The 25,947-nt window shown below is 40.6% G+C and overlaps 1 protein-coding gene across 1 annotated transcript in view; it reads right to left on the bottom strand.

Annotated features, from left to right (window-relative positions):
- Positions 1-33: 33 nt before the first annotated feature.
- IRAG2 (inositol 1,4,5-triphosphate receptor associated 2) overlaps positions 34-25,947 on the bottom strand; it is a 39,745-nt gene continuing 13,831 nt past the window's right edge. Inside the window, exons 16-39 of the mRNA XM_032986211.2 lie at positions 22,919-23,082; positions 21,086-21,200; positions 20,478-20,640; positions 18,179-18,240; positions 17,180-17,245; positions 16,067-16,175; positions 14,733-14,880; positions 13,862-13,943; positions 10,365-10,411; positions 10,217-10,281; positions 9,980-10,090; positions 7,798-7,883; positions 7,585-7,654; positions 6,701-6,755; positions 6,587-6,614; positions 5,886-6,026; positions 5,313-5,447; positions 4,348-4,495; positions 3,424-3,467; positions 2,643-2,720; positions 2,481-2,545; positions 2,022-2,123; positions 1,745-1,849; positions 34-629 (exon numbers count right to left, since the gene is read on the bottom strand). Of these exons, the coding sequence (XP_032842102.2) occupies positions 386-629; positions 1,745-1,849; positions 2,022-2,123; positions 2,481-2,545; positions 2,643-2,720; positions 3,424-3,467; positions 4,348-4,495; positions 5,313-5,447; positions 5,886-6,026; positions 6,587-6,614; positions 6,701-6,755; positions 7,585-7,654; positions 7,798-7,883; positions 9,980-10,090; positions 10,217-10,281; positions 10,365-10,411; positions 13,862-13,943; positions 14,733-14,880; positions 16,067-16,175; positions 17,180-17,245; positions 18,179-18,240; positions 20,478-20,640; positions 21,086-21,200; positions 22,919-23,082 (2,433 nt within the window). The 3' untranslated portion in view covers positions 34-385. The remainder of the gene's footprint in view (positions 630-1,744; positions 1,850-2,021; positions 2,124-2,480; positions 2,546-2,642; positions 2,721-3,423; positions 3,468-4,347; positions 4,496-5,312; positions 5,448-5,885; positions 6,027-6,586; positions 6,615-6,700; positions 6,756-7,584; positions 7,655-7,797; positions 7,884-9,979; positions 10,091-10,216; positions 10,282-10,364; positions 10,412-13,861; positions 13,944-14,732; positions 14,881-16,066; positions 16,176-17,179; positions 17,246-18,178; positions 18,241-20,477; positions 20,641-21,085; positions 21,201-22,918; positions 23,083-25,947) is intronic.

Here is a 25,947-nt window from a genome sequence, read left to right on the forward strand (position 1 = left end):
AACAGCTTCAATGACTAAAATGCAAACATTTTGTTTTTGTTAAAGCAAAATAAGTTCTTTATTTCCTTGTGGCTAAACCACTTAGTCATATTTATTGTTACTATTGTAAACCTGAACGGAACTCGGACCCTTTTTAGGTACTTGTCAAGATGACTTTTGTTAGAAGGGGGGCAGGGGGGAATATCAATCTTTTAAATTTCAAGTCATGCTTTCAGAGGAAGAAAAAAAAAAAAAAACAAAAAACAAAAACCAAAAACACAATTCCCCAAAAAACACCCACAACCCAACAAAACAAACCCAAACGTGTAACCTTAAATATACTATCTCAGCTTCTCATACTGTCATCCAGAGCCTGGAAGTATAACTACAAAAGTCAGAACCTTTGTTATACCGGGGGCGGTCCGTTGTGTTGAAGTCCTGTATATGGCCACAGCAGCTGCTGTAGTGAAGTCCAGGAGTCCCCAGTTCCTACAGGTGCTGCGTCTGCTGGTCTTTGAAGAGACAGCCCAGTGAGGAAGCTTGTAAGAGCAGCAAGGAGTACCAGGATGGAGACAGAAACCCAGAGAGTTTTGTTAGCACTGGAAAAGGAAGTCTTGAAATGGGATGCCCATGATGACATTAAATTGCACCTGCACAGAAGAGCAAGTCAGTGGTTCAGTTTTTCTTCAAAATATAGAAGCCCTCTTCCCACTCTACAAAATCCCTAAAGCAAACCAGATCCCACCAAAAAAAAAAAAAAAAAACCAACCCACAAACATACAGATCCTTAATTACAAAAAGTGACAAGGTTGTTTTGGGAGCTATGTACAGTGGTGGCTTACGATCTGGGTTTAAAACCCAGACTTCAGTAAGCACGTTCTTGATCAGCTATTTAGGTGACTGACCCAACTCCTAAGCCCACCCACTGTCCCTGTGCCACACACTGTTTCTGAAGAGGATTCACAAAAGGAGCTTTGCAGATCATCAAGACATCTTGCCTGTAGAAAGCACTGAAATGCTGGCCTTGTGTTTTATTGTTTTCTAGGGCTTTGGTGCCTTCCTTGAGGTTAAGGAGAAGTCTTAACCTCACTGACTATCAAATCCTAGACCTCTTAAGACATTGGGTACCTCTATACTTTATCAAACAATAGAAAAAAATATTTGTTTTCGCTGTCTTCTCAGTTTTACACACTAGCATAATTGTCTCCCCTTTGATCAGGAACGCTCACAGGGGTGGCTTAGCCTTGTATATTCATATGGAATAAACAGTTTCTCTGCAGAGACAGCAGACCTCCTTTCCTGTAAGGTGGGGCCTTCCAAGGCATACCTGTTTAGGACAGCACACTCTTCCTTGATTTGAGATATTCAGAGAAATTAGCTGGCATAGTCTGGAGTTAGTCTTGATAGTTACTTGTGCCTCAGTGTGTGCCAAAGCTGCCGGTAATTTTGCCCAGGCCTCAACTCCTTGATCATTTTTACAAGATTAGATGTCAGCATGACCTAGTAGCCTAGCTATAACTGTCACAGAGTAACCAAAAGTGGGATCATGGCATGAGGCTCCTCTTTACCTCACTGTTTAGGATTAGCCATGAATCCCTGGTGAGATGAGTCTCTAGCACCTGAGACTCCTCATTCCCAGTTGGTTTAAGAAGTGGACATTAACCAAACCAAAGCTACAGCTTTGCTTCTGCTTCCCATGTCCATCACCCAAACATTGCTTTACCTCACAGTGACGTGAGAAAAAAAAAAAAAAAAAACAACTTACACTGACTCTAGATTCCATTTTGATGAATATTTTCCTTTTTCAGAGACACTTTCCTTTCTGGATGGTGGCTCTTGTACTTCAGCAGGTGTTTCCGACTGCTCGTTTCTGTAAGAAAGCATCATCAGTTCCAAAGCTTTTCCATCAAGCATTCAGTTTGACAGAGGCTCACAATAGCTTGACTGTAGCCCTGACCAGGTGGTGGACAGTTCAGAGTTCATTGCAAACAAACCAACCAACCCTGCACATGCACCTTGGAGAAGGTTGCTGTTGAACTTACTTGGTTTCAGAGTGCTCGTCTTCATACTCTGCCCAGGAATACGTGCTAATGAACCTCTGTAGCGAAGGACGCTTCTCATTTTGCTTTGCGCCTAGTCGCCCCCTGTCATATTTTAAATAAAATTTGCCTTAATATCCCCATCAGATACACAGCGGGAAATTAGGAATTCAGCAGCAAGTAGGCCTTAAGCAAATTTCAAAATTAGTTGCCTGAAATTAGGCATCAATGCCAGCTGCCTGTTTTCATACTCTAGTTCTAATGCAAGACAGTAGAGGTAGTTAAAAAGCTGTAACATTTAGTCATGAAGGCTCATTTACCTATTGAAGCATGCAAAATTAATGCAAAAGATGCAGACTAAATTTTGTTATACCTCAAGATGCTTCATAAACTGCTTAATACAGGCACGGTTTGAGTTGAACAATTTAACCCTATTCAAAAGACAAGACCAAGTAACTTTACCAACTGCTTGATCTCCTGTTGAATTTATCACTCCGTTCATCTCCATCAGGTTCATGGAGTTGGGCCTAGAGAAGAAGTTTGACACACATTGGCATTTCCTCGCTTCAGTCCAGCCAGTTTTGAGAAGGTAAAGCGCCTCACCATCTGGGAACCCTTACTTACCAACGGCAACCCAATACCTGCATTTCCAGCACTCCTAGGCAATGTTGCAATGCTAACTCTTCGTAGGGATGATGATGGCTATACAAATAAGAGGCATTACTGACTCTATCAAGGAATGACTGGGTTACTCACTGATCACATAAAATACCATCTTTTTTCTTTTTTTTTTTTTTTTTTTTTTACAAACCATATAAAAAAAAAAAAAAAGGTGTTGATACTTAGTTTGAAGTTGAATACAAAGAAGAATCAAATCATAAGCACAGCCCAAATCATACTCTTTAAAGCAGCATATTTCCACATTAACTGCTCTTTCGCCCCCTAAACATCTGAAGTAAGGCTGGCTAGACAGCTTCCAGCAAAATAGCAAAACTGGTGTATACACAGAATGTGCCTAAACTCCCCTAATGGCACTCACAGGTATTCCCACAGTGAATTTGAATTGCTCCCATCTATTTTTTTTCCACTTTCTCTGCTAAACCCTTCTTTAACCCCAATGAGAACACCACACATGAACGATATTTCTTAACCACTGCATGCGAGCACAGCCATTTCAGCTTCCGCGAACTTTTCTAAGTGGGCCCACATGCAGTTCCCTTGGGCTGGTGGGGGGAGAGAGGGGTGATTGAAAAATACAGCCTTGTGTTTGATGATATCAGCCCATATCCAAGACAGAAAAACCACAAAGTCAAGCGTGTAGCAGAACACCAGCACATGACAAAGCAAAGAAAAACACAAACACACACACACTTGAAATTTCAAGTTAGGCTGTAAGGGCCATTACCTTAAAGTTAAAAGAATTTGGTAGCTTTTTATTCGTAGATTCATCTGTGAAGAGATCAAACATCAGAAAGGCTTACAGGGATGCAGTGAGCTTTATCTGCAGCTAGAGATCTGACTTTTTGCAGTATCTGTTTAAGCAAAGAGCGTATTGGAATACTCTCAGAAAACAGAAATGAGATTTCAGGAAAATTCCTTCTATTTCCTAATATTTGCACATGATACATCCTCTACAAGCATCAATTTCTGTTGCTATTATTAAATGTATTCTATTATCGAGGCAGTGTCCTGTTACAGAACAACCTTTTACAATCAGGAAGGAATAACCTGTGATCCAGAAAGCTCTTGTGAGCATTTCACTCATGTGCAAGACTGCCCTTTCTGTTTTTAAAATGCATGCTTACTTTTCAGAAGGGTTTAATCCTTCTCTGGCAAAACCACAAGTGCACAGTGCCATCTGAAAACCTGACCACTATACCATCTGCTTAGAGGGGGAAATTCAGAGCACCTGAACTTATGGAGTCTGTAATTCATATTTAGAAAAAGAGCAGGAAGCACCTGTAGAGAGCAGTCAAAGCTCAGCTACCTAGAAATAACTACTGGGAATTCTCCAGGGTGAGTGAGCACACAGCTTTACTGCTCACAAGGAGTAAGATTATCACCATCACATCCAATGCACTTTTCTAAAAGCCAGAACATTATTGCACACTTGCAGTGTTTCCCCTCCCTGCCCCAAGATTCACAACAGTTTACATACAAGTCTAATCTCAGAGAGTTGTTTCTAATACTGTTAGTAAATTTCTATTTTTAGGAAAGGAGATACAACAGTCATATGACCCCTCCACCTAATATCTTAAGCTTCAACTAGATAAGGTTCTATCTGGCAAGTGCTAGAAAGAGTAAGGATGAAGCAGCTTTTCTTAAATACCTCGATCTCCAAGAGTACTAAAGGATCTCTCATTCTGGAGCAGGACCTGTTTCAGCTCCTCAAGTTCTGCATGTTCTTTTGCGTACATACGCTTCAGGTTTTCCACATGTTGAATCATTACTTCCACAGCCTTACTGACACGGCTCTCCTGGCAGAGCGAGTGCAACAGCAGTAGGAAAAAGAAGTGGCTCTTTAAAAGAACTGCATCATGTATAAAGACTTCCCCTCTTGCCCCCCCAGCTATCCACTCTCATCTTGTATCATTATGATGCAACATCCTCTCATTTTTGTTCACCCTTTAAAAAGTTTCACTACAACCCATCTCCCAACACTTGCCCAAGTCACACAGGTCTCACTTCTCCAGTGATTATTCTTACCCTAAAACAAATTAGTCTTCATTTTCTGAACCCTTAAAACTCCCCCTCATCTCTTTCTCTGATCTACAGTCTCAGCTGCCACCACGCATTTGCTAGTATTGCCAAGTCATATTTTCATGCTGTTCTTTGGCATTATACACAATTACACATAACATTTGTGCAGGTCTCTGTAAATTTCCATAGATTCAGCTTATTAGCTGCCCTTTCCATAAGGCACAAATACCATTAGAGTGTCAAGACTATTGTTACTGCATTGCATTCTTATGCTCTCGACCATATAGGTCTCTCTGCTGCAAATTCTTTTTTTTTGATTTTTGTTTTAAATCGGGATCATATTTCTGTTGTGTGTTTTTGCACGATGCTAATGCAATGTAGCTGCTCCAAGTGCCTGGGATTCCTTATAACAATACACACCGTGATCTAAGAAGAGAAAGCCAGGACTAAGCTGTACTGGTCAGTCTGCATTACATACACAAGATTCCCAAATCTAACTCTGGAACCAGAAACCTAACAAACAGTTACTGCTATCCCTTTACCTCTAGAAGCTTTTAACTTTTGTACAAAATATATTTACATGCAACCAATTACCTGATTAATAGCTCCCAACATCTCTGCTCTGCTGGCAACTCGGGCTGCATACTGGCTGAGGAACTGCAAGCTTTTCTGTAACTTCTTAATGATCTCCTGTGCTTGGTTATCTTCTTCACACAAAGGAACTAAAGCCTAAGAGGCAGATTGGTAAGAAAAACAGGGTGAGCTATTAGCAGAGAAAGGGTGAACCCAACTGAGGACACCGGGAAGTTGTGTTCAGGCTCATACGGTTACAGTGAGGAAGGATATTGGATCTTGTAACTTGGATACAGACCTACAGTGGGCAGAGACTTCACTGTACTTAGCATAAAGTCAGCTGAAGACAGGGGTTCTTGCCCAACATCTGTGCAATAGAAAATTTCCCCACTACCTGAGCATAAAACAGTCAGATTAAGGCTACTCCTCAAACGCAAAATCTCTGATTTCAAGTGCGTCACTTAAGAACTCTGTTCATATTTGCTTATAATGTATTAAACACACACACAAATCCTAAAAGGAGCCATATTAAGAGACACACTTTCACAGCAGCTGCCCATCCCATTCACCCTACCAGCCTTGGTCAGTGCTAACCTCTAACATCTTTAGAGCATTTGTGATCTCCTTTTTCAAATTTTCTTCAGCCAAGTCTCGGGACCTTTCTTCAAGCCTCACTCTCTTGTCCAAGGTAAACAAGTCACATTTAAAACCTAAAGACAATCTCAGAAATTCAGCCTGTTGTGGGAGAGGAAAAGATTTTAGAATAATTCAAGTGATGCAGAAGTTTCTAAAGCAGATTTGGATACTGATATTACATTTGGGACTATACCCCATGAACAAAAGTTGTGGGAGAGATACAGAAGAGAAAGTGAACACGGCCCACTTCCCCAAAGCCAGTCTTCCCATCTGTAGCAATGGGGGAAATAATCTGCAGCCAGAAGAGGTGGTATCCTGGCAGCACGCAGTGCGCCATCTGTGTCTTTTGACAAAACTGTCTTAAATCAGCACATTCTGCCTGGGAGGAGGTCACAGCTATGCTCCTTCAAGCTTGCAAACAAATGTTTTAGACGCAACAGATCTTCTGTTTAGTTTTACAGATTTCCACCTTTCCCCATCCCTTCCAAAATTTCCCTCGGGCTTGGAAAGACAGATTTCAGAAGCGAACTTATAGAAATATATCCAGTTTAAACTACTCAGCATCATTCTTTTATATGGGACAAGACATTAATCAGGGCTTATCTACAAGATCTTTCTGTTGTCCAAGATCCATAACGATACAAGCATTCAAGACTTACCTCCACTTCTTTCTCATTAGGAGTGTCACTGCAGGATAAGAAGAAGCAATCATGTAACAGACTGCAGCTTTAAATTCATACCTGCAGGTGATCACTGAAAATCAAAACACTTACGGCTCATTTTGCTTCGTTTTATCTCCTTTAATGCCACCTGCAGTGGGTGAACTCCCTGAGAAGAGAGAAAAAAAGTTCTCAGACAGAAGTGAAAAAACAGCCTCCCCAAAACAGCTTGTGAAAGTCTTAAGAGTCAACAGAAGCCACTGTTAAAGATTTCCTGTTAAGCTCTTGCCAGTAAAACCAACTTGTGTACCTCAGAGTATGTTAGGGTTAGAGCGTCAGTAAGACAGCACAGCACTGTCACTTGTACAAAGCCCCAAAAGTTAGTTTTTTAGCTGGCTTCAATTGGCATCTAATTAGTACAGGAATAGTTAATTACAGGTTTTGGCTTAAGTCCCCAGCCCACAGGTTCAGGGTGTTACATGACTTCCTACATCACTAGCTTTTAGTGAACTCCAAAGGCAAAAGGTGAGGTGATGAGAAGAGTGGAAATGTCTAAACACAGTTCAGTAGAAATATCATCCTGCTTATCTATATCATATTACCCCAAGCTCTATCATAGAGGATGCTGCTTTACAAATCTTTGGGGAGAGCAGGCATGCCAGAAATGTTTCAAATATTCCAACTCCTTTGTAGCTCTTAAAATTTTCCCTCCTGTCTGGAGGAAGATGGAGCTGGTTAGATCAGTATCTGCAGAAATCAGAGAAGCAGATTTTTGCATGATAACATTTCCCTTCTCTCCATTGTTAACCCATTTTGATGTCTAACTGATGCTACTATTCCTTTAAAAAAACCCCAACAAACCAACAAAAACCCAAACCCTCATAATAACTGGTATGGGGCAGGCAGCTTTCTGCATCTCTTTACACAGCTCTTGACTCAGGTGACCAAGGCATGCACTCCAGTGAGTTACACAAATGTGTTTAGCAAAAACCTCTTACCTTTCCAACTGGGAACCACAGCTGGTACATCCTCACTCTGCTCTTTATTATTTTTCTTTTCCTGGTCCACCTCCTAAACGCATAGCAGAGTAGTTATACCAAGGGAATAGCCACAACACCACTGGAGGGGCCTGTCCCCTCCTGCAGTGTTTTTCTTTGTCACTGCTCAGCCAAACCAGTGCTATGTTTCACTGTCACTAGGACACTTACCGCGTCTTGCTTTAAAATGTTTTGAAATGAGGTTTTGTGTTCTTCCATCACAGGGCAGAATTCCTTCTCAGTCAGATCTGCTGGGGAGAAACATTCCAGAAACCAAATGTAATGATAAAAACAAAGCAAGACTCCAACACCCAGCATACTAGCTGTCGACCAACAAGGCTAAAAAATTTCAGCAAATGCCAGAAGAGGGCATTAAGGAGGAGAGGCAGCAGCAAAGAACACCGTAAAGACACAAAGAAAGAAGTGGGAAGATAATTATATTTCGTCTACAAGTGAGATCTTTACTGCTGGTTGCAGTTGCAAGAGTTACAGTAATATTCCCTTGGATAAATGAATGTCATTATTTTGTTACCAGCATGATGTTTCTTTTGTTTGTTTGCTATTTAAAGAGACAGTTTATAGTTATTTTTTAATTGAAATTCTATAAGCACAGGAATATGTAAAGAAAAAAAAAAAATCCCACGCACAAACTAACAGAAGTGATGAGTATTGGTAATTATCTTCTTTCACGTTACAGAATATCAGATGAAGTCAAGGAACAGATGCTACTTCAGCTGCTGTTAGAGGAGCTTAAGCATAACCGGGTCATGAAATGCATACTAGTTGTTGTGTTTCAGGCATCCATAAGATTCAAACATAGTCTGACACTTGGACTGTCCTTTGTACCTAAAAACTGAACTAAGGGTGCTTATAGAGCTAACAAAAATCCCCTCTTTTTGCCAGAAAATGAGTGATAATGAACTGGGAAGTTCAGGAACTGATGATGCCAATTCAAATGCAAACACAAACTTTCAAGTCCCACAATTTAGAAAAGTTTTAAAAGCAGGCAAAAATAACCTCCAAGAAATTAGATATTAAAGATTTAAAAATGAAAATATTTAAGAAATGGAAGAAAGTCTGAGAGTCACACTAGTTTCTTGTGTAGCAGTAACTCTATAGCTATTTATACCTTTTAGAACATCCAGATTTTTTTTTTGTCTATGTAGTCATACACCCCCACAAAGATGCAAACCAAAGAAATGGCACAACAACAAGCTTCAGATTTGAAGTGGTTTCTCTTTTCATCCTTCACACTAACAAGAACTTCTGCTCAGCACTCCCTTTTGTCCCTGCTGATTTTTGCAACAGCCCTAAGTATCGGACCAGATTCCCAAGCACCTTTGGAAGACATTGTGTGGTACTAGCAAAAGCCACAAGTGGAGATTCATCAGTGTCTCTGTTCTAATACTAGAAACACTTTATATTCAGAGATGTACAACAGGCAGCAGGATTCTCAGACTTTAAAGCTATTTGGACTCTTTCTGATCTGTTTTGCATGTCTTTTTCCTCCTTGCCAAAGACACCTAGACCACATATGAAAATTAAGAGTAGAAGCAAATTAGTAGAAAGAAAATACATTTAAGTGAGGAGACTGAATTAGATTTCAGAAAGAAACAAAACCAAGTAAGAAATGACGACAAAGAGACTTATATTTATCTAAACGTTAAAAAATGGTTACAAACAAGCATGCACATGTATTCTGTGTTGCTTATTCAGATCAGCTTTTTTAAAAATAACTTAAATGCACTGTGTACAAGCACTCCAGTTTTGTTTTGCTTTTAGTTTTTAAGTGGAAGAAGCACCATCAGATCTGGTTAGAATAATTTTTTGAGTGTTTATGGATATAGCAAAAGACAGAACCATACACAAAACCCTCTATCCTCATCTCTTCTCTTGACCCATCCCAGCTTCTAGTGCTATAAGCATCAGTTGTGAAAGAGAGGAAAGTGTTATTTAGTCTAGCTGTATCACTAAACTTTTTTTAAAAAAAACATTAAAACATTCTCCCTCCTCCCAAAATTGCCTGGGGTTTAGTACCCACACAATGTTTTGCCAGCTGAGCAAGCGTAAAGATTTTACTAAGTTATTTCATGTTTATTTCTTGCAGCGCTGTAGGCTACCAGCATTCTGCAAGTAAGTAGTCTTATTCCTACTCAGAGTTTCAGGGAGGGTTGAGAGCACTCACAGGCAAAAGTGTGTTCAACAACAGAAGAAAAAAAAAAAAAAAAAAAAAAATCACAAGTTGTCATTAAGTTATTTTTCTTACTTAGCTTCCTCACTTCAAAGGCGTGCTGGAAACAAGCTGTTTCCTTACTGCGTGAGTGCCAGTGTGCTGCAGCAGTTACTGTACCTGGTCCAGGACCAGCTGGATCCTTATCGTTGTTTTTCTCCATTGCTGCGGAAGTTGGCACATCTTCCTTTTTTTCACGTGAGCACTTGGGTGATTTTTCCTCCATAACAAGGCAGCCTATAATATCAGGCAACAGAAGACAGAGATCTTGCTGTTCTGTAAGTGTGTAGACTTGAGCATATCTATTTCCAAGACTTTGAGTGCAAAAAGTTCACACATCTGTGCCCCAAATTAAGGGCTTACCTGTTACTGGTGCAGTGCTTTCCAAAGAGCATGTAAGAACTTCTTGGGGTGATATTAAACGATCACTGCCAAAACAAAATTCTTTCACATACTCATCCATATTATGCAATCTCGATAAAGGCTTTTAAAAGCTTGCATAAAACCTGACCTGGATGGGATCACACTGGCTGGTAGCGTTGGCTCTGCACAGTCAGTCTTAATGGAAAGAGAAAAGAGCATCAGGGAAAGGGTTGCCATGTGAGTAGAAAATTTGTATGTCAAAGTTTTAATAATTCCCACAGCTGTGCCTAAATTATTTTAGCTGTGAAGAACTAGATAGTAAGATTCATCTGCTAGTCTAAAGCCACCCATACATAAAATATGTAGCTTATCATGTTGTCATCCTTAGGAGTGATAACTATGTTTCTGGAGAAAGCTTATCTCAGAAGTATACTTAGAGATGTGTTTTGGTTCCTGACTTCATGTTTTGCTTCTAACACACATTTTCAAATGACTGACATTATGTGTTACCATACCACTGTTCTATTTTAATGCTGTGCATCAAGATATACCCATTTTCAAGGTCTTGACCTCAAACCCTACAAGTAAGGCATACAGAGCTTCACTTAGCTATAGAGGTCAGACTCATTTAGGTAATAAGTGTTACTAATAGCAGCTTGACTGAGCAGATGATTCAGAACGCAGAAAACTTGAATGCTGTACATTTTTAGTGTTGTCTTTGAACGATGCTAGTTTTCAATATTATATATAACAATTGCCTAGCCACTTCAGAAGGCTTCAGGCCTCCTCCTTTGTATGCAAACAGCAGAGGGGAATTCAGCAGTTAAAGGCTGATATGCAGATTTGCTCATGTTCCTTCAGCCACTACAGTGCTATTCTGGACCCAGGTCTTATCACATCATAGATAAAAACAACATTCTCTTAAGTCTTTTAATATGGCAAGGAAGATACTCAATGGGAAATATCCCTCTTCCTCATTTCACCCTTGATAACTGCAGCTTGCTTATTCAATTGCTGGATTGGTATCTCTTTATGGGTGGAAATACCAGGTGAAACAGAGGTTTAAAGGTTTATGTAATGACTTGTGATGAATTCCACCCACTGCTGAAGGAGTGCTGAATAGAAAGAAAAAAAACCAAACCCACAACAGCAAAACAAACCAAAACCCAAACCTATCTCCAAGCAGAGAAGGTATGAGGCTAGCCAGTTTGGGTAGCTCCCTACATATCACGTGTCCAGGAGCACTGTTGAAGTGAGGGGGATGACAACAGAAAAACCATATCAGTGAGTGATCACCTAAGTTCTGGTATCTTCCTCCCTCCCCCCTCAAATGCCCTTGGAGGATCCAGGCAAGCCAGCAAAGTAGAAAATGAGGTGACCAAGGGCCCTGGTCACTTCTGAGAGCAACCAACTGTTCCCAGCATCAGTAAGTAGTCCCCTCTCCCTCCTCTCCCACTCCCCCACCCACCGGAGCCCAACCACACTCGCCGAGCCTTGCCCCAGCCAGCCTGATGTTTCCTCTAATGCAAATCCAGGCTATTTTTATTCTTATTTGAATTCTCTATTAAGCTTAAGGAAGTACAACATTGCATTTGACTTGTTCAGGCCATTAGGTCTACTGTAACATTGCTGAAGGAGACTGAAAATGAATAATATGTTGAAATTTAAAAATAGAAGAAATCTAAAGGGCTTTTAAAACAAAACACACACACACCAAACAAAAACACCCCTTGCATCACCTGGAACTGACTAAAGCAATACGTTATTCTACATGCCTTCTCCATCCCCAGGTAATCATATGGTCAGTGCTTTCTCTTTACATTGAGGGAAAAAATCATCAGTTCAGTTTTTAAAGCCCCCTACTGACTACTAGGATTGTGAGCTCCCATAGATTGCACAGGGTAAACTCAAAGAAAAAAACAACAACAACAAGAAAACCTCACATTTTAGATTTCCTGATAAAATCTGCGTGCAGATTTTAGAGTATGGCTCTTCCTGATAAAAGGATTGTGTCAGAGAAGATTCTGCAGTACATTCCTAATCACTTTTTCCCCCTCCCTCCCTTCGCTTAGAGGATCCTTAGATTATTATGCTGTCACAACAGACAAATTCTGGCCACAGTCTTGTATAACTCCTCAAAACAAGCATTAACATTCAGAAGGCCTATCATTTGGTTTTTAGACTGTGATACAACTTTCATATTTATAAATCAAAACAAGTGTAAAAAGTCTAGGCTTCGACTGCCTCTCCCAAGAGCTCCTTTAATAAATAGCCCCTAAACTCCTATGGTGACAATGCTTTGACAAAATAATTTGAGTTACTTACACGCTGAAGGGCTTGATCTGCACAAACACATCTTCGACCACAGTGTAACAAAAAAAAAACCTAGGAACACTTTTCCTATTAAACAAGGCTATTCAAATTTTGTTGTACGTCACAGTGTTTAGATCAGACACTGGACACAGCCCATTTGCTTTTTCTCGAGGCAAGCATTAAGATTTTAAGTTCCCCCCCTCTAGAATATTCACGTGGAAAATTTATATTAAAAAAAAAGGCAAAAATGGAAAATGATATTTCTGATCCCAGCTGAAGTTACAGAAAGGACCAGAGTAACAAAGCACAGGCATTTCAAACGACTTCGCAAGGCTGTGACTTTCCAGGACAACTGGATAAAGCAAGAGCCCTTGAGATTATCCTCTTTAAAATAGCTTAAATAGTAGCAGCACAAGACAGGCATTCCTCACCTGCTTACCCTGACTGAACAGTGTGCTGAAACCACAGGCAGTCCCCACCACTCTTGCTTTTTACCCTCACTGCACTTCCTGCCTTGATTTTCTGCTACAACTGGACCTCTGCTGCACTCGCAGGTGACACACACCAGCTGGGGTAGGTCCGAGGTTGCCGGTTCATCAGTCTTGCAAAGGTTATTTCCGTGTTCACAGGAACCACTGACTAATATTCTTCCATCATCACCACCAGTACTAGAGTTTGTAAAGCTAATTAGATGCCCTGTGTGGCAGGGCCAAGGTCTAGATTTCAACAGTGAGTATTATGGCACTGAGCACAACTAGGTGCACTGAGCTGCAGCTCATCTTTCAGTTACAAGACAGACAACTGACAGCTCAAGCTGTGGATGAAGGATTCAATACAGCAGTGAAGGCATATCTGAGCATACCAGCTGAAGGAAAGTTTTTATACAGTAAAGATGTCATTTTTCAGCTGTTACAAGGTAGCCGTGGGAGAAAGCTCAGAGAAAGGCAGCCTTCAAAACTAAAACATCCTGTGGCTTCTTGCAGGTGGATAAAAAGAGCAAAATCACTCAGACTTCCCTGGCAGAACTGAACATTACTGCAGAAACAGCACTGTCTCAGGCCTTGAAACCACATTTAAAATACTCCCCAGCTAAAAGAATGACCCAGATGCACATGAACATCAAGATATTTTGGTCTAATTACAGTATTCCAGAAGTGTGCCCAAATAGAAGGGACTTCCCCACACAGAACAAGATGTCACAGCACTCTGCTGACAGATGCTAGATCCATTCACTTTGGCGCAGTGCTGATTTATAGCTGCTCAGTCTGGATCTGAGTGAGGCACTAAATGCTTGAACCCATTCAAAACCACATCTCAGGCGACAGCACTCACCTCAGTAAGTGAAGAGTCCATCATTGTAATGGAAACAGGAAGGTCTGCATCAGTATAGTTACCAGCAGAGCATATTTTCCACCTGGCAATACACATTTTATTTGCATATTGCCCATTTTCCTTAAGCACATAACAACCAAAGTCACCACTATCTGTATAGTCAGACAGCTGGTCTCTCAAAGACAGACAAATTCATCACTAACATCAATCCCTCCTCCCCCAAACAGCAAAAACCACCACCAGTCCTTCTCCCAACCTCCTCCACACTGCACAAGTCTACAGAAAACCAGCGACAAAAGCTTCAAGAGCTGCCGAGTCTTTGCTGCAGAATGCCTGCCTCTGCATCTTCAGGAACATCCTTATCTTTTAAAATATTCACCGACAATAGTTAGCTAGCTTTCATAATCTTAAGGAGTTCAGTCTCGATTTTACACATCTAAGGAGGCCGCTTGATAAGCAAAGACCTCAGAACTCCTGCTCTAAACTCTGCAAAAAAAATGTGACTCCTCAAAGCCAATAGGATTTTGGCTCCTAAATGGGAGTGTCAGTTGCAAGTTAAATACTGAAAATAGACACAAGAACGCCTACATCATGCCTCAGTTCTCCAGCATGAAATGGAAACACCAGCACTGTATTCAGCTGGTGGTTATACCAACAGTTTCAGTAAAAAGTTTTAATGTTACTTTTGTGAATAGAAGTAAATGTTACCCCATAACACCATTACCTGACCACTGAGTGTCCAGTATTTTCTGTAAGAGATGTTCCGCTGTTGAATTTGGCATAGGCTGGGGATACAGCTTTCCCTTGGAACCTGCTAAATCCCATGGACTCTTCCACCCCTCACCCCAAAGAGGTTATTCTACTATCTTACTTGCACCCCACCGACGTCACATCTGAAGTGGATGTGTGTCCCAGATCACAGCTTTCAAACGTGCATCTGCCAGAGCTCTGTCTACAAGGCCAATCCCAGCCGTGCACGGGAAAGTTCTTTTGGCATGAGCTCTCCAAGGTCAGAGCATCTGTAAAGAGAGACAATTGTGAAGAGTGGCAATCATTGGCAAAGTTGGATTTAGTTACATGTCAATCTTTGACTAAGTCAAAAATAATCAAGAGGCAGACCAACCAAATACAGATTTCTAATAAGACAGCTTCCATCTTGGTATGAAAGGGTTAGGTTATGTGGCTTTCACATATTATGTAGATGGAGAGTCTGCAGCACCTGGGGATGGAGATTTTCCATCCGTCAGGTTATAGAAACTTCCATGTAGGAGAGCTTTGTTGTAGTGAATTGTTTTGTATTGCAGAGAAAGTTGAGAAATAGATTTTTTTGTGTGTGTGTCAATATTGTATTGGAGCAAGCCAAGAATACCTGCCTTATTTGTGGCTCGATCTTTACATATCATATCACATTACGCGTATGTAATCATATTCCAGAAAGTTGCAAGAACACTCTGAGCCAGCCCACTGAAACTGCCCTTCCAGAGCAGCAGAGTGCTCTTACAAGGAGCATGTGCAGTCAAGCAAGATCATCTTCCATTTCTCCCAGCATGGCTTAGAATTACATTGGAGCATTTTAGAGAATAGATGCTGTGTTGCACCAGCTTACTCTGGAAGAAACACTTTGTCTATAAAATTCCAAATGCACTCTGCAGCTCTGTGGCCCTGCAATGCATATCTGTCAGTGGCTCCTTTTAATATTTGTAAGGCTCAAGAGGCACAGGGAAGTATGAACAGCTTATGAATGCAGGAGAAATCAACAAATACAATTATTTGATTATCAGCAGCTACATTACTCATTCAAGTTTTTAAACCAGGGCTGGCCTCAGCTCAGTAGCAAAGTAGCAGGATATCGCTCGCTGTCCTGGTGTGTGCCAGAGTGAATGGGAAGAACATAACTCTAGCCCTCTTGATCCAGACTGGCAAGGATCTTGTCATGAATATATTTGGATGTATGATTTATACCAATAGTTCCTTAAGGTTTTGGGGACTGCCGTTAGGTTGACAGGCCTTTTCAGGCCTTTAATTGCAAGCATGATAAACATGGTTCAACCTCATGGATTACATGCAAAAATAGGCTAAAGCCAACAACAGATTTTCCACACTCTACCACAACATGTTTCACACCAGCGATACTGTTCTATACCACCTATCAACCTTTCCTATATTTTAGGAGACAGAAAAATAGCCAACATCACCAGGTCTTACCTAGCAAACGTGTACTATGATGATATGAAATATCTGAGGGCGGTGTCCTGGGAAGTTCAGTGCACAAGGTATGTCCTTCACTCCACAGTTGTTTAGAGAAATGGAGCTGCTAATTGAAAAATAGAAAGTGCTGCTGTTCGATCACACTGAATATACTAATGTCACCATCTTCCCACACATGCAGTTGCATCTGTATAACGTAATACTAACAGTTATACAAATACATCATCTGTTGCTTTTTTGTCTAGAAAAGATCACAACCTCAATGGGCAGAACAGATACAGATACAGGAAGAGGGAGAATAATTCAGCTTTACATTTGCAACAGACATGTTGGTTCAAGCTAGGTCTGGAACTAGATACTACAAAACTAGACAAGACGAGCAGGACAGGAGAACAAAAAATACCAAAACAAAACCAACCACCAAACAACCAAGCCAATTCAGTGAAAAAAAAACAAAAGGAAAAAAACCCAAAACCATACCAAAACCAAACACCAAACCAACAACGTTCAGCCAAGCCAACCGGAAGGGGAACATTAGTCCAGTGTCCAGCATCTGCCACAGAGGTTAGATTTCCCTCAGCAGGAGCAGAAGGGCAGCTCCAGCTCAGCCACATGGAGACAAAGCGCTGCCCCCACCATCCCCTGCCCTGCCTGCACAGCACTTGCTTGCTGGTTAGTGCTGAAGAGGTGTCAGCCGAAAATGGCCAGAGGAAACTTCTGAGGCAACACTTATGCAGCTGCATTTGACCTCATGTTGCTTAAGTGACAAAAAATGGAAAAGAAATTGGAAGATGTAGAAACATCTTCAGCCTGTGATATTTCTCAAAATGCAATTTATCAAGCGCCTCTATTTTGTTACAGTGACTGTTCAGAAGCAATAGGAAACTGGTTTTGCAGTAAGGTTTTGAATATGCTTTTGTATGTGTATATACATATGCATGCATATATACATAAATATGCATCTCAGATTATTTTTATCGAGTATTTAACTTGGCAAAGTTTCTCACAGGAAAGTTATTTATTTCCTTCAGGTCATGAAAAAAAAAGGAACAAACAAAACTAGTGTCATATCTTAACAGGCTCAGCAATGGTCATAGCAAGCACACTTACCTTCCCTCTTACCGACTCAGATGATGTGGGCAGCAGACTGTAGTCAGATTCTAACTCTGCACAGCACTGTTGCAATAGAGAAATATTTTAAGGCAGTCAGACGTAGAAGAAAAAAAGTTAAAAAAGAGAAAGAACACTACCACTGATTATGAACAAAGTGGAATTTTATCTTTCTAATTGAACTATTTTTAGCTGTCAGGAAAACTATACTGTTGCTTCCCCTTGCTACTTTCAGCCCTTAACTCTGCCGACCTTCATGCACAAATAGAAGTTTTATTCATGTGCTGCTGGTCCACAGTTTTGATTCTGCTCCCCTTATGCCCCTGTTACACCCTAGGATACACTTTAGGTTCTTCTGTTTGTCCTTATAAATACCTTGTTATTCTCTGTTAAATCCAGACTGTTCAGACCCTGAGCTATAGCGTTCCTTACTAGAGCCGATTGGGAACAAAGTCTTCCCACAACGTCTCCCCCTCCACCCCCTTACAAACTTGAAAAAGTATTTTTATTCAAAGCAAAGCAAAGCTCTCCAGAGTTATATAATTTCTAACATATTTCCACAGAGGGGCACAATGGTAATAACTGTTTCACTGCCTATTCCAATGTCTGGATACTGAAAAATACTTTATTACAAGATTTTAAACATTTGTCTTCAAGACTGTGCAGAAGTCTGGCTGACTGCAGGGGCCAAATCACACCAATGCATCAGGGAAAGCTTCCCTCAGCCCCATCTGATATTATCACCACAACTGTTTACAGTAAAGGCCAACACCACACCTGTAAGTTCTAGCCCATTTTTTCCAGAGCTTGAAGAAGGAAAACAACAATGTGCAGATCAGTACATACACTTTACTGCCTCCACAATTATGTACATGTTAGAAACTAAGAAACTGGGTGTTGCTAAATTACTTGCAGTTCATCTCAGCTGTAGATGTCCTTCCACCACAGCACCTCCTGTGCAAGCCTACTATTTCTTCTCCCACCAAACAATCATCATACCTGGCACAGCAATTCACAGAGTCGCCTTTGAAGCAGTTCCCATCTCAGTGCATTAGCAGTTGCTACAAAGAGACATTTACAAGTCTTATAGGGTTCCTTATAATTGCATAACAAGTAGTCTGATGTTATAGCATCTTTAAACCTAACTACTGCCTATCACAAACCGATAGCACTTTAGTAATACCCACAACAGTTTTTCCACAGGAGGGATTTTAAAAATGCATTTTGTTCTGGAAGTTCCACCCTCCAGAAAACACTGGGCAGTTTTTCTTTCCTGTCATTACAACATTTCCCCTTGCTATAAAGGGGGGGCAATGCTTCCCCACATTGTCAGCGTTAAGGTGCCACAGTTCCCTGTGGAAATGGGTGACTCCATTACCACTTAATGGAAGAGAAGCATTTGTCCTTCCAACTTGACATCCTGCGCAGAAGTTTTGAAGTTGATGGGCTTTATGCTATACTTAGAAACATTCTTCAAGCTTGGTAATTCCAGGGCCACCCTCTGGTAACTTCTGCCTTAATACAAGTCTATCATAACTTTTATACCACAGTTAATAATGGGGGTGGAGGGGTGGTGAAAGGACCTTTGACTAACACTGTCACTTCAGTGCCCAAGCAGAAATTGAAGGCAGCTCTCAGTAGCTTGTTCAGCTTTCTCACTGGATGTAGGGCTGTAGCAATTAGTGACAAGGCATGATTAAACAACTGAAACACAGAAGGAGCTGTGCCAGTCTGAGTTAGGTTAAGTAGCAGCTTCCTTGGTCAACAGGTTCCCTAATTTCTCATCTGTAACCACACAGGTGGGAGGAAGTAGGGGAAGGAGTGGGGAGGTGGAAAGGGAGTGGAACAGACCACAGCCCAGAAGGGGCACTAGACTGTTCCGGCTTTCTACAGGAACCAATATATAAAGCTTTGTCCTCCCCCACTTCCATCCTTCTTTGTCAGTCCTGTTCTTCATAATGCTTTGAAACTTCTCTATGCATCTACCAGTTTATTTATCTACAGAATGAGATTTCAGCAAACTACCTGGAATCATTTAAAGCCAAAGTCTCATCTATTTTCGGGGGGTGGGGGTGGGGTGGGGTATGGTGTGGGTGTATCTTTGAGGTGGTTTGTTTTTTTTTTTTTTTTTTTAGTTTGTTTGTTTTTTTTCTTCCGGTTTGAGTCACAGTGTCACCAGCCTCTTCCACATGTCTGGGGTTCTCTTTCTTTTCATTTACTCTAGCTCACTTTACAGAAGAGCTTTGTCTATTCAGAGCTGGAAAATGACATACTATTTCCATTGTTATGCCTCTTACTGAAAAACCAACTCTACCGTTTAAAGGAAGCAGTAAGCATGAAAGCAACATGAGCACACATGTGAACAATGCCAAAATACTGGTCACAAGTCAGCAAGCAGTCTGGAGCTGTTTCTGCCACATCAGTACATAACAGTTGTGCCCTACAGCTAAGACATAAGGTCCCATGTAATTTTTCCTACAAGACAAATTATAGTTTCATATAAAGTTGTTTGCAACACACGTATGTTGAGCATCAGTCACATTGCCCTGGGAAACGCATGCATGACTGAGGCCAAATGTTCAGTGCGCTTAAGCCAGTAAATTTTTTTTCCAATAAGTGATATGCATTCCAGAATTCGGAAAGAAAAAGCAGCAGGTGTTGGAATCAAACAACTGCACCCTTTAATTGCCCAAGCTTTTGAGGTCTTGATGTTAACAAGTGAACAAGAGGTAGTATAAAGTTTCCACGGTTCTGTAGCAAAAGTTGCATGTGTATGATGCTATGACACAACTGCTTTCTACTAAAGTGAACAGCCTAATAGCATGCAGTTATTCAAAAACACAAAGCAAATACAAGCAGCAAGCAGAATGCAGAACATGAGTCATATCTCTTTGGTACAGGAAGCTTAAGAAAGAGGGATGACTTTGTTAGGAATAAGGTGGACTGTTCAGGTGTGGGAATGGCACCTTTGGTAGAGGAGCGCCAGTAACACCCATGGAGTTACTAACCCTTCCTCCTAGGGCTGGAGGTTTTGTTAGGAGGTTCTGCGGCTTTGGTCCAGCCCGACATCCACTCATTGGGATCCCACCTGATTCTCAGCCCACATGCCATGATTGCATATCTCTTAAGGAAGAAGGAAATATAGAAAGAAAGAAAGAAGAAAAAAAAAAAAAAAGACTCCACAGAACGTTTTACTGGATGACCTGCAGATCAGTGCTATTCACCCTTGTCATAACTAAACTATAAAGGATTTGCCCATGCAAGAGTGAATGCTGGCACACTGCCAGTAGTTACTCACTTTTCTGGTCTTCCACCTTTTCCTGAAGCAACTGGCAAGTGCTTATTAAAGCTGCATTCACATCCTTGAGTTTTTGCTGCTCAGAAATGGCTTCCTCTAACTTGCATTTCAGGGATGCTGCTTCCTCACGAGCAGAGTGAAAGGCTTCAACTTGATCCTCCGCCTAAACACAAAACAATATTTAAGAAAAAAAGAAGGGAATATAAAAAATAAAGCAGCCTGGCTAACACAAGGAGCCTCTACAGTTCATGTAAATGAAACCAAACTGCATCTGTTCTTTCTCAGGAAGTGATAAAGCTCTCTCTGAACTTCTGCATTTTTACATTGGGGTGGACTCTGTATGCAAGCTATTTTTGGGGTTTTTTTCTCTTTTCTTTTTTTTTTTTTTTTTAAGCCACCACAAATATGCAATGCTGCCTCTTTCATCAGCAAACTGTTGTCACCACCCCCTCAAATTTTACTTCCTCTGCTGGTTCCACTTTTGCAATGAGGCACTCCATTCCGAACATGCGATTTCCTTTCCCGAGAACAGTGATGCATTTTATGTAGCCTTTTGCAACTGCTTGGGTTTTTTTTTCCTGTGTAGAAGGAACTAGACTGTCCCTTACCTGTTTGCTGGCATCCTCAAGCTGCTTTGTAGCTTTTTGCAGCTCTAAACCAAGGGCTTCTGCCTGGCCAGCAGTTTGTTCTTGTAACTGTTTGACAGTTTCTATCTCACGTTGCCTGTGGGGTGAGAGAGCACAAACCACAATCCGTTACTGACGTTTTAAAGCAGGCATGCCTGGGAGATGACACACACTAGTTGTCGAGACATGCATCAAGAACCACATTCAGCTGTCACATATCGCAGCTCCCCAGTATCCTGCACCAGGGACTTAGTTCTTGCTAAGCACAATTCAAGCCAGCAGGCAGACAAGGATTTTCTATAGCAGCTCCAGAATTAGGAACAGGATGGAGGATTTCCCTGGTTTCTCCCCAGCTGTACAGTGCAATGGCTGTGCCAGCCCAGTACCATAGCAAAATCTTGTGGAATATTCAGAGAACTCTCAAAGAGCAAGAGCTTGATGGGGCAAACTTTTGCAATTTGGTCAAAAGAATACTGTTTCTCCCAAACCACAAGACAATGCAATCAGATATAGAGTCAATCCTTCTAGAAAATATACCCTGGGGCTATGACTGCAGATACCCTCTGAAACACTGGGAAGTGAATATGATGAAGCTGTGTACCTCACTTGACAGCAAGCAGATGCCATCAGAATCAATGCTGAAGATGACGGTTTTCAAGGAACCCCTTCTTTACCACTGCAGAAACCCTTTGCCCATTTCTTCTCTAACTCACCTTCATATATATATATATATATATATATATATATATATATATATATAATTTTTTTCTTGTTGCTACCACCCCAAATAATTTTGATGGAGAGGCAGCTTTAAGAAGCCAAGCAATCAGTATTTTTATCAGCTCTTTTCTAAGTGAAGGGAGAGCACGTGGGAGGTCTACATTAACAATGTTAAGTGGAAGATAAGTCAGGCAAAAGTGCATTATGACTACTCCACATTAGCTCTCAGGGATGCTAAGCCCTAGGAAGCTACTTACACCCCAAGCCCAGGTAAAGGCATGAGCGCAAACATTTACATTCAGTATAGGATAGCAGAAGGCTGACGCTGATACTATGAGTGAGCCTGGGTTCCACAAAGACAACTAATTCAGATCAGTTGTTCTGGCAAAAAAACCAAAAAACAAAAACCAAACCAAAACAAAAAACTTGATTAGCTACTGTCCTGAATGTCTGAGGAGAAGAGTGGGCGTACAGGCAGAGGTTTACACCTGCTGTCTTTTGCTGCCATATTTGCAACATCAAAACTCATAGCAGGAACCATGTGCCGATAAACTAAAATGCAAAGTTACATTTTCATATTTAACACGATAACTCATTGAAGCTATACCCTTGAGAAACTGAGACATTATATCATATGGGACTAGCAATTGTCTCCCAAAGCAGTAATATCCGCAGGCATATATTTTACATGTCTTCTGCTTCTCACAAAATCAACAGTTTATTTAATGGTTGCACCTGCTAGATAGTCAATGCCCTCATGTTTTAACTGATTAGTCTGTGGTCTCCCTGGTGTTTTCAAAGACATCTCCAAGATTATATGGTCCTTCATACATGAGCCTTAACTCCCACATGGTTACACATTATACTAAAGCCAGATCCACTCTCCAAAACAGCAGATAATTTCCTCTTAAAAGTCTTCAGAATTCAATAAACTTTATTTCACAAGACAATAAACCCACCCCCCCTCTAAAAAAAAAGCAAACCAAACCAAGCCAAAACAGAAAAAAACAAAACCAAAACAAACCAAACAACCCCCCACCAAACAGCTAAGCAAGCAACAAAACCAAAGACGACACACATGCTTTGCTCTGGTACCTGGCAGAGAGTTCTCTTCTTAGGTGAAGTTGCTCTGTCTTGGCTCTCCTCAAGTTTCCAGCCATTCGAATAAAATCCTGATCTAGGGTTTCTTTGTATTTTTCCAAGACATGAAGTTTCTGGATCCAAAGGTGTCGTTTTTCTTCTAGTTTTTGCTTGAGAACCTGTGGAATTTTGAAACTGAATTGCCATGTGGTTAGATGAGAAGCAGAGCCAGAGTAAACTAGAGCCCCAATTTACATGATAAGAACTGATTTCCCTGCTCCATCATTTAGTATCATCACCTATATTCAACATTATCAGCAATAAAGAAGGCGGATGATTGACAATATTTTGTAATCTACTCACACAGCTTCTGGTTGGGAAAAGGGGAGAGAGAAATGAAGAAAAACACATTTTAATAAGAAAGAGATTATAAAGGAAAAATGGGTATTTGTTTTGTACAAAACAGTGTTTTGTGCAGCCTAATAGGTTAACAAAGCTACCTAAATTTCAAACCTATGCTCTTGAATCTAATGGGACATGGGGACAGACAGGCTAGACTCCTGACAAATGTTAGTACTTTAAGACTTTTTTTTTTTTTTTAATTTTTTTTTTTTTTTTTAAGATGGAGCAATGCATAACAGCTTGCACAAGAACATGTAAGCCTGCCATATACTAGTTCAGTTTGACAAGTGGCTTCCACTTTTTGCAAAAGGTCACTTCTAAGTCAAAAGCCAGACTCAGACTTTCTGTCTGGGCAGATCTAGGGTACACAGATGGTCTTCTTCCTCTTTATCCCTTGAAAAATAAATATACGGTTAGCAAGTATTTATGCAAAGCATGGAAGGAGATTACATGGTGAGCAAGGGAGACTTTACAGCTTACCCCAGAAAAATTCCATCAAAGATGCCCAGATACAGCAACAAAAACACATATTTCAAAGGGGAAATTTTAATAACACCATCTTGAAGGAAGCTCTAAAATCGATAGTTTAGACTTCTGTGACCCTTTCCTCAAAATACATATAAGTCAATTGGCACCAATTTGAGTGCCAAAACAAACCAAACAAACCCAAACCAATAAATACTTATTTCACTTTGTCACACAGGCCTAGCAGGTGAAATCTGTCCAAGGTATGACCCCTGTCACAAAGACTTTCAATTTTACCTCCGATTTGTAGGAAGAAAAAGGGGAAGAGAGTAAAAAAATGAAGCATTAAGTAACACTGCATCCTCTGTATTTCTCTGAAAAATGACTTGCAGTATAAAGTACTGAAAAAGAAGAATCCAATCCTCTTTCTCTGACCTTGTTCAGCTGAACATACAAAATAGAGTCCTCAGCTCTTAAAGAATGCTTAATGATCTCTGTTTGGTCAGGTAAGAATGAAGTTCATATTGATGGGATTTTACAGTAGTTCAAAGGGGAAAACATCAATCCTACAAATATCATCCACGTTATCTACTTGCAAGTTAGAGTCTAATGTTGTTCATGAGCTTCAAACAAACAAACAAACAAAAAAAACATAGCACATCAAGTATCATGCTACAAAACAAAGACCCTGAGCAGTTTTCAAAGACACTGAGCACTTTTGCTAGATAGGTTTAGTAGGATGACATGGGATGTGACCATGTGCAAATGCCCACATCCTGAAGATTAGTTTCTCAGCCAAGACAAGCAGCGCTTGCTCTTAGAAATAACATGGCTTTGACACATAAGTGGTAGAGGCTTACCAGGGCATGTGTGTCACAGTCTTATCTTCCAGCAGGAGAAAGGCAAAAAAAGTTTTTACTGTCATCATCTATATGTGCCTAAATACCTATACATACACACAAAACCACAGGCAGACTCAAAATTTACTTTATGTATAATATATGTTAAAACATACTTAAAAATACTAAAACCCAACAAAATGTGTCCATAATATATTTCACAGGAAATGGTGAGGAAGTGTTTATGCTTCGAGTGATAGTACATGGTCCAGGATTTAATTAAGTTTTCTACAAAAGCACTCTGTGAGGCTGGAAGAAGCTGCTTTGAATGGTTTATGTTTTGTTTTTGGGTTTTGTTTGTTTGGTTTGACCTACTGTTGTTCAGTACCATATACTGTATTTCCCACATATCTGGCTTGTTCTAGCTAGATGAAGACAATATGTTTGACATGAAGTCACTTCCCACCCCCACAGGTCCCAGAAGGACAGGACTTTTTAAAGACTTTTGTTCTTCCTTGATCCTGTTAGCTTAGCTCCCAAACACATCACTCTCTAGGAGCCAGAATAGGATTGAGTTGCCATGCTTAACTCCAACATCCACACTAAAAGTTTTTAGCTTCACATGTTTAATGGAAACACGATCCCAACATGAATGATAAGTTTACAAGCATTTTTCAGCTGTGACATCTTTGAAGGAGGAAGTTTTCAGTCAAGATTAAAAAGTTACAGCAATGCATGAGCCGGCAGTTTCCTAGAGCCTACCCAAAATCACATTAGGGTGAAGAGACTGAGACACTTGTGCTTTCTCCAAGGAGAAGCTTTCAGGATTTACATAAAAAAGAAAAAACTAAAAAAGCTGGCTGCAGGACTGGATGGCTCTAGTGTTTGCTCCTGCCTGCCCAGGAAAGATGAAGAGGGCCAGTTACAACATTTTGCAGTACTAAGGGAAAAAAAGGGTAGCTTTCTGCTTAAAAGCTAACAGCTTACAGCAGCACATACTGTGGTGCCACCTGTTATTACCCAAGTGGGATGAACTGAGGTTTTTGCATCTATTAAGGAGCTGAAAGACAGAATTAATATGCAGTTGGGTGGAGGTTTCTGTAGCAGCATTCTTAACAACAAATTAGTAAGAAGGAGCACATTAGAGAAAAAGCTGCATCCAGTAAGATGAAAATTTAATAAACTATACTGCTACATGAGAGAGGAGGAGAGAATAAGAGCAAGAGAGATGAGCTGTGTCCACAGACTGCTGCTACCACATGGGAAGTTATTTCTGCCAGATACCTTGAGCAAAAGTATTTACTTTCAAGCCTCACAAGAAGTGTGAGGAATAGTAAA

Source organism: Tyto alba, unplaced genomic scaffold (genome assembly GCF_018691265.1).
Source record: "Tyto alba isolate M040663 unplaced genomic scaffold, T.alba_DEE_v4.0 Super-Scaffold_21, whole genome shotgun sequence".
Lineage (NCBI taxonomy): Eukaryota > Metazoa > Chordata > Aves > Strigiformes > Tytonidae > Tyto > Tyto alba.